The 13,603-nt window shown below is 42.1% G+C and overlaps 1 protein-coding gene and 1 long non-coding RNA gene across 2 annotated transcripts; both read right to left on the bottom strand.

The window, feature by feature from the left end:
• Positions 1-609: 609 nt before the first annotated feature.
• Positions 610-1,769, bottom strand: LOC137139816 (uncharacterized). Its single transcript, XR_010916396.1, has 2 exons — positions 1,531-1,769; positions 610-994 (listed from the first exon to the last, which is right to left on the bottom strand). It is a non-coding gene; the product is annotated as an uncharacterized lncRNA (long non-coding RNA).
• Positions 1,770-2,870: 1,101 nt separating this feature from the next.
• Positions 2,871-12,749, bottom strand: si:ch211-197l9.2 (uncharacterized). The gene is made up of 10 exons (XM_067528410.1): positions 12,025-12,749; positions 10,899-11,123; positions 9,787-9,945; positions 8,318-8,389; positions 7,034-8,215; positions 6,797-6,901; positions 5,432-5,481; positions 4,152-5,349; positions 3,467-3,614; positions 2,871-3,367 (listed from the first exon to the last, which is right to left on the bottom strand). Exons 1-10 carry the CDS (start codon positions 12,658-12,660, stop codon positions 3,360-3,362), a joined length of 3,783 nt encoding a protein of 1,260 aa, XP_067384511.1. The 5' UTR covers positions 12,661-12,749; the 3' UTR covers positions 2,871-3,359.
• Positions 12,750-13,603: the final 854 nt, after the last annotated feature.

Raw genomic sequence — 13,603 nt, 5'->3', positions numbered from 1 at the left:
GTGGTCTAATTTCTAGTAATTGAACATTTTGGATGTTACAGGACAACATATCAAGTAATAGTGGACATTATAAATGAAGGGCCATTATTCCATCACAAGAGGGCAATATTATTCAGATTAAATTGTTTGGGAAATACATAGAGAGTATCAGCAGTTAGATGTTGGGCTCTTTGGCCTCCTGGGAAACTGCAGTGTTTTAAGATGGATGTGTTTATGTGGATCCAACAGTGACTTTTTTCACCAGGATAACCCATTCAGTACAAATACTAATATAGGGAGTTATTATGTTATTATGTTTAAGGGCCAGTAGTGAAACGCACCATAACACCGGCTTTTTGCCGTATTTTTAAAATGAATTTTAAACAGTAATGTTATTCCCTTATTGCCTTTTTACATGAGTTGATTTAAGAAAAAAGTTGAGTAACAAAAATACTTAGTTGTACATTAATCAAATCACGTATATTTGCTGGCATTTATATCACCTTAATCTATTTGTTTTTGGCTGTAAATAACAACAATGTATTAGTACAATTACTCTTAATTTGACCTGGACCCTCTATTTGAAGGTCATACACAAAAAATGACAAAAGGCTCAAAGCAAACACAAAAGACAGTTCAAGTTTAAGACACACAGATACTTAATAAATTTATAATTTTTATGAAAAAAATATTGTTTGTTTTCAAATGTCATTTGGAGGAGGATGATGCTGTTTCCCAAGGTTTCAACATCCTTTCCATTTGAGACGGAGTTGGACTCTGGTTGCTTGGTTTTATGTCCAGCTTTATTGCTCCTGGGACTTCCTTTCCCTCCTGAACCAGTCGCATCACCTCTACAAAGGAAAGCTGCGTTGCCTCGGTCTCAGCTGTCTGGCTTTTCCTGATCTCAGAGTCTGTCCTCCGGTCCAGCTGCTCCAAACAGCAGTCCACTGTTTTAACATGAGGAGAAGAAGAGCTCCACTGTTTGTACTTGGTTTGGTCTATAGGCTCAACAAACCTGATGATGACAGAGAGAGAGAAGAGGTAAATTAGTTTGTTTACAACTGTTGTAAGGATTCAATTTTTTAAGATGTACTAACAGCAAAATATATTTCATGTATCAACAGTAAAGTACTCATGCAGATTTTATTGTTGAATGTGGTCATGGATAAGCCATTTGTTACTTCTGTATAGGCTGTTGGTTAATTAAATGCTATAACTGTCTTATGAGTAATGACCTATAATTTGCCTTCTGGTCAAATTATAGGAATATTGTCAAATTCAAAATTCCTGAGGCTGTTGCTGCCAGAGGAGTTTTAGCCAGTTATTAGCCACTTACCTTTTCCACCAGTTTGTAATTTATGCACAGTTGTTTTCATGTGCTTCACATCACACTGATGCACACAGTGCAACTAATTGAATGAAGTACAAAACATTAAATGCAATGACAAAATTATGTAAAGCAAACAGCTTATTTGTGCTCACACTTGTGCAGATGATATGTAAAAACCGAGTTGAAAATAAAATAAATATATTATAAATAAATATAAAAACCTGTTATAATAGAAGAGTTTCATGTCCAGCAGTTTGGTCTCGTCCCTGCTGCAGCTGGATCTGTTCAGTCCGTCCTGAAACCTGGGGTCAACCTCGAAGTCGTAGGAGTCAAACCTCAAGAAAACATCCTCCATCTCAGCTCTGATTTGGGTTTCTTTTACCTGACTCCCACCCGATCTTTGAGACACATTTGAAAAGACAGAGAAACACTTCCGACAATGTTTTAGTTGGGGTCAAGGAATGTGGTAAAGAAGGTACAGGGCCGATTGCAGAGCAGAGCTTTGGGTACGACGCCCCCTGAGGTCAGATTCATTAACTGCAGCAACTCAGCACAAGCGTCAGTATTTCAAGACGTGCACACTGTAAACGCAGTATCACAGAAATAATAAAGGTGCTGAAGCTATCTTTTAATACACAGTCAGGTAAAAATGCTGGAGCTTACAATACATTTCATTTAATATTTTTCTTTTATGCATATTACAAAACTGCCAATTAACTAAATTTCCACAAAGAACTTTACTGTCAGCTTTAAAGTATTGTTACTTCTGGTCAGTTCAGATTTATAGTGACATTAATAAAGTTACAAACGGTAAAAAAGGGATGGTTTGACACTTAGGTTTTTTTTTTTTTTTTGCAGGGACAGATGAGAAGATCCGTGTTACAGTTAGGTTCGTATGTTAAATTTAAAGCTAAAGGTAGCAGCTGTTTAGCTCATTTTAAAAAAACATCTTACTTAACATTTTGTGCTACACCTTTAACAGTGAGTTTCCCCTTTCTTATAACTGTAAACACATGTTGTGTAAATGACAAAGGACCAGTCATGAAACCTTTGTTATACATTCACTGTGGTTGTTTGGTCTTTGGTTTTTCACTTATGTGAAACTGGGTTACAATGACCTGAACATAGTCCATTGGGGAGCAGCCCACATTAGTGTGTGCATGTGTGTGTGTGTGCTCGTGTGTGTATTTCTTTCACAATGTGGAGGTTACAACCTGATTACACACATTGTGCCGACATCATCCTGTATGTAAGTCAATGTAAAGGTCCACAAGTTTAGGAAGACAAACGTGTGTGTTTGTGTGTGATGAACACATGTTGTGAGAAGAAACGTGACACAGTGAGATTGTGCAAATCCTCAACTCGCTTTGTCCTTGAGCTCAGTGGGCCAACTGCCAGTTGCACAAAAAGGAGGGAAAGGACGTTACCACAAAAATGGCTGAACTTCCATCCCACACAATAAATTTATCTTTAATAGGTATGTTACACATCAAGTCAAATCCAACACCCACATCGTGATGTTGCTGGTTTGCTGGAAAATCAAGAGTCGCACAGTTAAAGAGAGAAGGAAGGAGGGAGATCATGCCCCTAACTAATGAGAAAATCGTATCTCATTAACTACTTAGCGGTTACTTTTTCTTTTTTAAGCATCTGATGTAATTCCCAGCAGCCTGGACCTCAAGCACCTGATGACTGCAGAGTAAACACATTTCTACAGCTTCAATAAAATGGGTGAGGTGTTACTGAATTAAAGAAACAGTTCATAAAATAATTACAATCAAGTATGTGCCTGTTGGTCAGCTCTTAAAACTTTATTACAATAGTGAACCAAAGTTTATTCTACAAGATACCATAAAAACAGTTGCAGGTCACAATGCAAAAGTGCAGAATACGTTTTACATAAAGCTTAAATGTGTGAATATGAAATACATTTTGTAAAAACTGAAACAAAAGAATCAGTAAAAGAAGACAATTTAATTGCACCAAAAAGAAATTATTATTAGTTAACTTGCAGCTCTTCTAAACATCCCACACGAAGTTTCCCTTCAGTTCACCAACCTGCAGTAACACAGACTTTATTTTTAACTATTACAAATGAATAATTCCCTTCCAGAAATATCAGTATAGCTGCTGTTGTTACTCCTCCCATTCACTCACAGTTGGAGTCTGTAGCTGCGCTCACTGGAGCCGAGTATCTATGTCGGTGGAGTTTGCTCTGGGTCAACGTTTGTCTCTGGGTGGATCGAGATGGACGAGGTATGCAGAAGGTCAAGGTGCTGCTGGAGCTGCAATCGTAGCTTCCATCCTGGTCAGAGAAAGAAGTAACGGGGGCCAATTACTTTAAAAAAATAGATTGGCAGAAAGAAATACTGACTGATTTTTGACCCCTTTCAGTAGAATCACAGCTGGTTGGGCCTGATTTTTGTTAATGACAAGACCTGCAACTTTTATTAATCAGCAAAAACTTTGATAATCGTTGGTGGTTCTAATTGTTAAGCGCTCTCTGCTTACAGCTCCTGAAATATGAAGAGTTGCTGCTTTTCTCTGACATAATTACATGTCAATAAACAGAATACAGTTGGGTTTTAGTTCAACAAAAGAAACAATCTGAACACATTCTTGAGGTGTGGGAAATCAGAAAAGGCATTTTCACTGTTTGCGACACTGTGTAGACTGAAAAACAAATCTGCAGACTTCATGATGAAAAATAATCCAACAGTGTCTGAAACTATCAATTGTTTGTTTCAACCTTGTGAACTTAATGTATTCTTAGCTTTATTCAAGCAGTACCATGACTAAGAAGTCATCAGTGTGAATATGATGTATACAGTGTTTTCCTCACCTCAACTGTGGCCGTACTCATGTTGTGTTTGACACAGTGGTTCAAGCTTCTGCCTTTCTCCTCTCTCTGAGCTCGACCAGACTCCTCTTTCTGCTTCATGAACCTCTGGTTGACGATCCTTGTCACGCTGTCGTTCCTGTGCAGCGGGACAGCAGGAGGCCTCGTTGGAACACGTTCCAGGCTTTTCAGGCCACTCTTTGTCTTCTGTCCCGAGTCTAGTGCCGGTTTCTCTCCCCGGCCGCTTACCCTGCGCAGAAACTCTGTGACCAAACCGTAACGGTTGGTGCCTGAAGGTTTGCTGGGAGGCTTGGTGCTGCTCTGAGGGCTATGGTTCTGCCTTGCACCTGCTCTGGGGCTGCTTTGGCGGGCCAACGAGAGGCTGGTGTGGCTTTGGTGATTCAGGTGCCACGGTGCTCGAGCTCTAGAAGGGGACAGAGAGGAGGTGGAGGAACTCAAACTGCTAGATGAAGGGAGAGAGGACACACCAGATGCAGAGTGTCTTCGGTACAGTTTAGGTGAGGAGGTGGAGCAAGATACAGGCCTTTCGATTCCCTCTGTCACTTTGTCCAGCGAGGTGGAGATGTGGTGAGAGCGGCCAGCCACAAGGGAGGAGGTTAAGACTCGGGCAGGGCTGTTTCTCACAGAAACTGGCCCCTGAGACCCATCTGTCTGCAGACCAACACTCACCATCTGTGGCTTCATGTGGGTCTGGGTACCAGAGCTGACAACGTTCGCCCACCGCTCCACTAATCTCCCGGTCTTCTCCTGGGAATTTCCATGACCAGTCTGCCTCCAGGTCGCTGTCATCTCTTTCATATCGTCGCTCAGGTTAGCAGATGAGCCGAGGCAGAGCAGAGAGAAGGAGGTCAGCGGCGTGCACCAGGGAGATGGAGTGTTGACAGACTCTCTGTCTGTGATGGGGCTCAGATTCAGCTGAGCCTGCTGGACTCTCCGGGCTGACGGAGGGCTGTAGTAGATGCGGAAGGCAGATTTCTCCGGAGCAGTGTGGCTTCTCTTTATGGCCATCTGCTCAAAGTCAAGATCAGGGAAGCTTAACGGCATGATTGGATGGTCCCATGTCTTTACAGGGTCCTCTTTGTCCAGCTGGGCAGCTTCTTGGCTCAGGTAGAACCAATTCTTTGTCTTAGAGCTGTGTGGAGACAACTGTCTCTGTCTTTGTCCCTTTGAACTGCAGATTCTGTGGAAACAGCAGGAGATATGACTTGAGTGAGCTAATGAACTAAATGGACAAAAGGTGAACATTGGTGGAAAACACTTACCCGGCAGCTTCTCTGTGTCGTTCTTCATGACAAATGCCACTGACAGCACACTGAGCACAGAGAGGAAAACCATAAGTGAAAAACAGTAATGTAATTGGAGTTCATATTCCTTTTCTAAAAACTCTTTAGGCACACAAATGGTGTGAGTAAGGAGTGCAGCCTCCCATCTGATCCACAACTTCAGCCCCAAATATCTCCACAACTATTAGATCAATTTGCCTCAAACGTTGGTACAGACAATCATTTCACCTTTAAAGGAATTATGTTAACTTTAAAGATCACTTACGTTCTCATCTAAGACCCAACATCAAGCCAGATTTGTGTCTGTCTAGTGTTTGGGTTTATTGTTAATACATGGAACTGTCCATTTTTCTTAAAGTTTTTATATAATATAAATTCTGTTGTTAAAGGTAATTGATAGTTAAATAAGATGTAACAAACAAGTGAAGGCCCTGTGAGTGGATTTTTCCTGGGACCCCAAAATTACTAAATCTGCACCGAAGGTTATGAAATCATATATTTGCATTATGTTTTGCATCACATGTCATGACTCAATGAGAATCTGCACCACAAGAGGACTAAAAAAATGCCGTCTTGAGTTGTCTATCAGAGAAGAATGCTTGCAAAAAATGAATGGGAATCTTAACCTATCTGTCATCCATCCATCATACCAATCATTTTTGCCTTCCCTCCAACATGATTTGAATAGGGTGCAGTAAAGGTTATGTCATGTCTACATCACATGCGATGGATGACAGAAATGATTCCCACTTGACACTTGTAAATATCCACCTTAACTCTAACACTGGCATGTTATTTTGCTAATATTAGCTCAGTCTCACTGACACAGTCACGTGGCTATAGACTATATTTTAAAGAAAACGAAATGTTCCTCTGAACAAATGATGATTTCTGTGAGGCAGTTAGTGGACGAAGAAGGAAAAAAAAAACTATTAGAGAACCATCAGCTACTTGCAAAGCAGATCTTGAGTCATGCGGTGCAAAGGACACCCCCCAACTGCTCAGTGGCAATGGCTCATACATCAAGACATTTCTTTTTTGATGTCCATTTAAAAACTGTTATTCTGTTTGCATTTGACCTGGGAGGTGGATAAGCAGGACTGAACTGTGCATGCACTACCCCATGTTTGGACAATTCAGAGAGTAAGTTGAGTGTTTTCATGCAGCAGATTTAAACATGCATGTCCTGTTTGGCTGCAGCTGCTGCAAGAGATTAGCCTAAATACTCTGGCATGAGTCTTTTCATGATGCCTGTTGAACTGACTGTCAGGAGGACGTGTGGCCAGGGAGACAGATCATCAGCAGGGGAAGGAAGCCGGACTGAAGGGTAAACACTGTCCTTACCTCAGATGCCTTGGCTTCACTGTTGAATTTCTTCTGCTTATCCTGAAGTGCTTCACTGAGGTTTTGCAACAGCCCTTGCAGCACAGACAGGGTTTTGTCTTCACACTGAATCGAAAAAAATAAAATAAAATCTATATTTATTCCAGTGCGATATTGCAGAAAACACAACCAACTGATGCACTGATGAGGTTTATATTGTCTGTTATTGTGAGCTCCGTATTTTCCTCCTTCTTTTACCTCTATGCCAGGCTCTCTTACTTGACACCACTGATGGAGGATCCATAGAATCTGCAAGGAAAGTTCCACTTTGTGGTTCTTACTGCTGCAGACATGCTCCCAATTCAGGAGACCAGCTTGTCTTGTTGCTCTCTCTTTATCCATTGTGGCATGAAGATCTTTAACACACTCTGGCTTACTTGGTGACTCATTGACATTGTGACAATCTATGACATGATCTGCACAGCATCCAGAGAAAAACAAGGAGGTGTAGGAATCCCAAACATGTCCGTCCTTGTGAACAGAGTCTTTGCCCAAATTTCCTGGTAAAAATGACTCCACCCTCCCAATGAAAGCCACAAGCATGGTCTGCAGAAGCTCCAGAGCCTGATTCAAAGGCCCTGGTAGGATTATCTGTTGTGCCTTACTGTTCGGAGCCACCTCTGTGTTAAAAGCACACGAGGACGATGAACAGTGGCCATGTTTTGGTGGTTTGGTCAAGAACTGTATGGCTGAACTTAAAATGCAGGAATGATCTCTGAGAGCAATAAGAGTTTCATAGTCGTTCACTGTCATTCCTTTGAGAACCCTCTCAGGAGTTTTGTGGTTTTCTCCTTCCTGACTGTCTGGAGGGTCCCACTCACCACCTACAGGACCTTCTCGAGCAATGTGACAAGCAGTAATCATCCCTTCATTGTGTGATGGGTTGCAAAGCGAAAATGTCTCAACATCACTTTTACCTTTTTCTGCCTCTTCCTTCTTATTAGTCGCGCATCCTAATTTTAAACTTCCTGCTTTGTCCCTCACTGGCGTAGAAGGTGAAGCATTTTTCTCCACAACATCCCGATTCTCTTGTTCTTCCTCTTCCATTCCTCCTCCCTGTATTTTTTCTCTCAAATCACTCATTTCTGCTCTCAAGCCACGGTTCTCCACCTCCAGTTCAACAATGCGTCGGCTCAGTAGTGTGGCCTCCTCTTCCACCAGTTTCAAGTGAACTTTGACCTCCGCCTCCCTAGAGTGGGCGGAGTTGCGTTTATCTTCAGACGATTGGGTGACATCTATGTCACCGTAGGCTGTGTGGTATTTGGCCAGCTCCTCACGCATGCCCTCACTCTCTGATGCCAACTTGGTGAGCTTCTTGCACATGAGAGCTAATTCTTCTTTGGCAAAGTGGAGCTGGTTCTTGAGGTCGGAACTGTCATCCTGTTGGCAAACAAACAATTATAATCAAGAATATTGCCAGGCGTGATTTTGTTGTGGATGCAGCCACTTTTAGCCCAGCGATGAATTATGATTGTACCAAACCTCAAGCTGCTGTGAGAGCCTCTTCTCAGCTCTACTGACTGTTGATCTGATGCTTTTCTTCTTCAGAGAGCACTGAGGGGAAAAAACTTTTAGTTTTATCAAAAGTGCAGAAACAGTTCCAATTGTGATTGAAAAGTCACTACAAAAAGCTAGATTTAGTTAGATGTCTTAGTTTGTTAGTTTTGTTCCAGCAATATACACGTCTGAATCACATGGGATATTTTAGCCTTTAAAAACTGCGAAAACTCCGCCCTCCCACTGACAAGGACAACAAAATACTGCATTACTGGCCTCTAATTGGTGTCGACAGTCGCATAAATATGACAAAGTGCCCTGATAGTGTGTTCACTTATAGTAAACTTAGAGACTGTGTGTTGTTATAAAATGTGAAATAGCTAATTAGCGAGCGCATGTTTTACATTTCAGAATAAAAGTGTAGCTTTTGTCTTTTTCACTTAGGATTTAGTTCACATTAAGACACAGTGAGCAGATACAGTATACAATGAACTTTCAGTACTGTGTCACTTTTCACATTCCACAAACAGGGTCACAGACAGTCCAGCAGCAGTGTGGGTCTCTGAAACGTTCATCCTCCTTCACATCTATCTCAGCTGTGTTTTGTGCTCCTAGATTAGGTAATCTAAGTGGATTTCCCTGTTGGGATCAAAGGGACTAGCAGCTGTCTTAGACCAGACTGAGCTCATGCCAAAGCGCAGAATCCTGGATTAAACCGAACACATGGCGCCAGAGTGTAGGCTCATTGTGACAAGAGCCACTAGAGCAAGAGGAACCACAAGAATAAAAAGTAAACAGGAATTTCAAACACTGTCAGAGTTTAGTGGTGAGTTCAGTGATGGTTGTAGGTCAGTATGTCACAACATGATCACACCTCTTTTTGAATAAACGCTGATCCAGATTTAGCCTGTAGCTTAATAGAAGTTGAGAAAGACAGAGGGAGAAATAGTCTATTTTTGTAATCTCTTGCCCCCACACTCATTCATTCACACCCTCTTTCCCTTTTCTCTGTCCTCTGAGCTGAGGATATCAGCTGTGCCTGGAGTTCAGGCTTCAGCATACCAGGCTGTTTCACCCCGCTCAAGCACCAGGCAGCTGCTGGCCAAGCCCTGCGCTAATATCAGTGATCTGGACCGGGGTCATGTGTCACCTGACATCAGGGTAACAGAGGGGGGTGGGGGGACAACTGGCTAGGATGGGTGCAGCTGTGGGGAGTAATGGAGAGGAAGATTCCTAAGCAGAGGGATGGTAGTTTATAAAGTTTGTCAGCGGTGGAGGCTTATGCTTCTGTCAAGGGTTAGACTGCATATCGACATACTGTACAGTGATTTTTTTAAATTACCTTCAAGACTTGCTCCAGACCCTACTCTGAAAAGTTTCCTCATTGAAAAGCATCAAGATTTTTTAGGTGGGGAGGGGGGCTTTATGTTAAATGTCCTGCTATGATGTCATACTTCTCTGGCTTTTTCCACCTCAGCCTGTAAGACCTGCTTGGCCACTTCCAGTTCCTGTGTCTTCTCTCGCAGCGCCTCATTTTCCCACTCCAACTGGGAATTCTTCTTCTGCACAACCTCCAGCTCACTGCACAGCCGGAAGGAGACACTCTTTGCAACCTGTAAGCAAAGCAAGGAGTAGTGGATTGGTTATGAGATACAGCGCTGGGCCCCTGGACACAGCAAGCAGCTGTCCCTACCTCCTAAGAAGAACAAGATCCAAAGATCCAAAGAAGACAAATTGCACAGCTTGTGTCTCTTCGTGGTCATTTTGTGTCTTTCTGTGTAATGTTAACATTTTAGACTTCACTTGACTTGGTCCCCAGGGCCAGATATCCATCCATGGATCCACTAAGGCAACACTTTAGGAAAATATTCTGTAAATGTACTTGGGAGCATTAACCTCTGACTGAGTGGAACACGTTCTCCACAGCAGCTCATTGGGCTAAAGCTAAGAGAGTTCATAAGAAAGAAAATGCTCCTGATATATAATTCACCATATGAGAAATGGGGGACGGTGAGGCTGAGGCTGTTGGGAATCCTACACCACCACACACACCCTGGTTCAGAGAAACAGAGTCTGGTTGCCACCACAGTCCCATTTTAACAACGCAGTAACCAACCTGCCATGATTCTGATGAAGATTTCTGTACTTTTATGTTTCCCAGTCATGGAGAACAACTCACCACATAATTACACCATGGTATGTTAAAAATATGAACAGGATGCATGATGAAGACATTTCAACCTAATGAAAGTTTTGTGGCCTGGACAAACAGCAGGCAGCACTTTACAGCACAGCTAACAGTCGTGACTCAGGGTGCTGTCAACTGATTACAGTCCCTCAGTGTGTATGAACAAGTCGTTCGCTGTTAAATGCATGGAAATGAGAAAAAAGCTTTGTGGCATTAACAGAAAGCCTTCACTTTGATGTCAGAAGCTGGAATGGTAGTGAGTCAGCCTAAAACCAGATTCCTGAGAAAGACCTTTTACTGATTCTCTGTGGTGAGTGAGTTTTAACAAGACCACACAGTCACACACGCAGAGGGAGGAGGAGGATGTGCATTTCTGACCTTGATATCATGCTCCAGACTCCTGACCAGCTCCCCGTCCACCTGTCCCGTCTGAGCCACTCGGATGCTGCGGCGCTCAGCTTTGCGAAGGCGGTAGTGCAGGATGCGACATGTCTTGTTGGCTTGCTCCAGCTGCAGCCGCAGCTCCTGCAGCTGATACACCGCCTCTTCCTGGTACATGTCACGCATTTCCAGCATCTCACAGCGAAGCTCCTCCACTTCATCCTGAGACAGACAACACAGAAACACAACTATTAAAACCAGTTTTCCACATGTATTTGCAACTGAATGCAACAAACATTAATTAAATTAACTGCATCATGTGGTTGTCCTGGTGGATGATTTGGTTCAGCAACCTCTTTTTTATGTTTATGAGAAAACAAATATAACAACATTTATCAAATGTGCATTTTCTGCTATTGAGGTGAGTTTGTTACAGCTTTCAAAATGACTTTAGGGAACAGGGGTTGGTGGATCCATTCCCATTGCAGTGATACTAGTTAAACCACCTGCAAAAGAAATATGCTGCTTTATTACTAATACACAATAGTATAATTATCTTTTGTCCTGATTATAATCACACACATTAACGTGTAATTGAGTTGGCCTTGATGCCAAGGCTTATTTATTTAGTTCTCACAGCAGGTCCTATCACTTAAAGAACATAGACTAAAGTTCTGTTAAGGTAAATGGCCATTTACATCTACAAGTCACTTTTTGCAGATATTTCTAGTTTAGATTTTCATCAGTAAAAGGGCCAGCGTGGTCAGTAATAACTTAACTCGGAAATATTTGTCTGTTTAGTTTGTTTTAGTTTTTCAGAAATTTTTATATATTGTGGTTTCTCTTCAAATAAGAATTGTAGTTATGTGAAAAAGACACTGATGCTGCCAATAAGGGTTTAGGTCAAAAGTGACTCTTAATGAATACTGACGTGAGCATGAAAAGAAAATCGGCTCTTGTGTCCAGAGTCTAGACGGCCTCCCACTGATTTACATGCTGTTGTAGTTCTCATAACGTAACAAAACCGAGACAGAAACAAGTAGGAGCAAAACATCATACAAACAATAATTTAAATGGCGAGATAAATTAAACAAACTGAATGTTGTAATCAAATTAAACTTACTTTCAAATACTCGTTCTCTGATCTCAAATCTTCCACTTCCCTGACAAGATCTTCCGTTGTCTCCACCATCATAAGCTCAATAAAGGCCTCGGGGGACTTCAATAAACTGAGACCCCCTCCGGGAGTATCTGGCTGGACAGCTCTGGTGTCTGAATAAATTTTGGGGCAGACTTTCCCCTCACTGTCCGGGCTTACATAAGCTCTCCCCTGTATCCAGCTTAATTCGTCACTGCCCGGAGAGTCGTTCTTGTTGCCCTCCGAAGGGCAGTCGGATATTTCTGAGCTGCTGTCTGAGGAGGAGAGTTTCCCAGACATACAGCCGGAGTCTTTGCTGAGGTCCTCTGACGCGTTGCTGGCATCGGACAGTTTCCTCTGCGCGCCGGGGCTCCGCTGCCACTCGGCTGTGGCACAGGATGACGCTCTCCCTGCTCGCTTTCCCTGCAGTCCCGCCGCTTTCACCTCCTTCCCGGAGTCGCACTGAACTAACGGGGTGTCTTTGGAGAAGGATCCACTTTGGGCATCTTTAGAAGTCGGGTCTTTTTTCTTCTTCTTCTGGACAGAAACCTGCAGGTGCGTCCTGGGTTGTCTCTGGCTGCGGAGCGCAGACTGTGCGCTCTTGTCTCCGTCTCTGTTCATTGCGGTTGTTTTTTCACTGGCTGAAGAAATCCGACTGACAGCTCATCATCCCGAGGACTGAGACTTTGCCATAACGCTCACTGAAAAAGAGGCGGACTGTGACCTACAGGGACTAAGGTACCTTAATTAAGGTTTCCGGTCCTCATTTCCAAAATAAAACCCCTTGCTGAAAATGCTCCCCTGTGTTATTTAGCTTTTTAACTAAATAAAACGCTACTTTCTTCCACATGTTTAACCATTTTCAAACATCCTTCCGTCTTACATATGTCCCTAAAACATGTCCATCAGTAACAGACCCAATTATTTTAAAAGGTTTATAGTTAAGCACCATTTTTAAAAATCTCAGTGATGTATTTTAACTTTGATTTCTATCGCATCTTTTTTTTCCGAAGTTTTTTAAAACGGGCTTTTATTTTTAAACATAAATTTCCAGTCTATACTGTTGTTGGCTTGACGATGTTTTGCTACCACAGATTCCATTTTCCGTTTGAACGTCAGACACAGTTCACAAAGCTTATCACTCTGTGTTTCTTTAGGTTTATCATTTACTTACAACATCCCCTGAGCTTTGATTATATTAAACACTCTCTTGATGTGCTCTCCTCAGACCAACACACCCAGGAAGAAACAAAGGCAATAAAACGTCACTTTAAATAATTGGATTGTTACTAGCGTTTAGATTTATCACAGAAGGTCATGTGTTTGAAGGTTATTTTGACACAATTTTCCACATTTTGATTTGATTTTAGGTTCAAATGACCACTGGTATGAAGCTGCCACCTTGTGGATAGACATTAAGGCCAGAGGCATAACTTCATGCAGCTTTACTAATTCAGCAACATAATAATAATTCAGTTGATCAAGCATGTTGTTTTCTTTGGCCAGAAATTACGTCTAATAATTACTGAATATTTTCTTTTTATGCTGCTTTATATTTTTCCTC

The sequence above is a fragment of the Channa argus genome, chromosome 13, assembly GCF_033026475.1.
Source record: "Channa argus isolate prfri chromosome 13, Channa argus male v1.0, whole genome shotgun sequence".
Classification (NCBI taxonomy): Eukaryota; Metazoa; Chordata; class Actinopteri; order Anabantiformes; family Channidae; genus Channa; species Channa argus.
The sequence above is the reverse complement of the archived record's forward strand: the minus strand, read 5'-3'. Positions and strand labels throughout refer to the sequence as shown.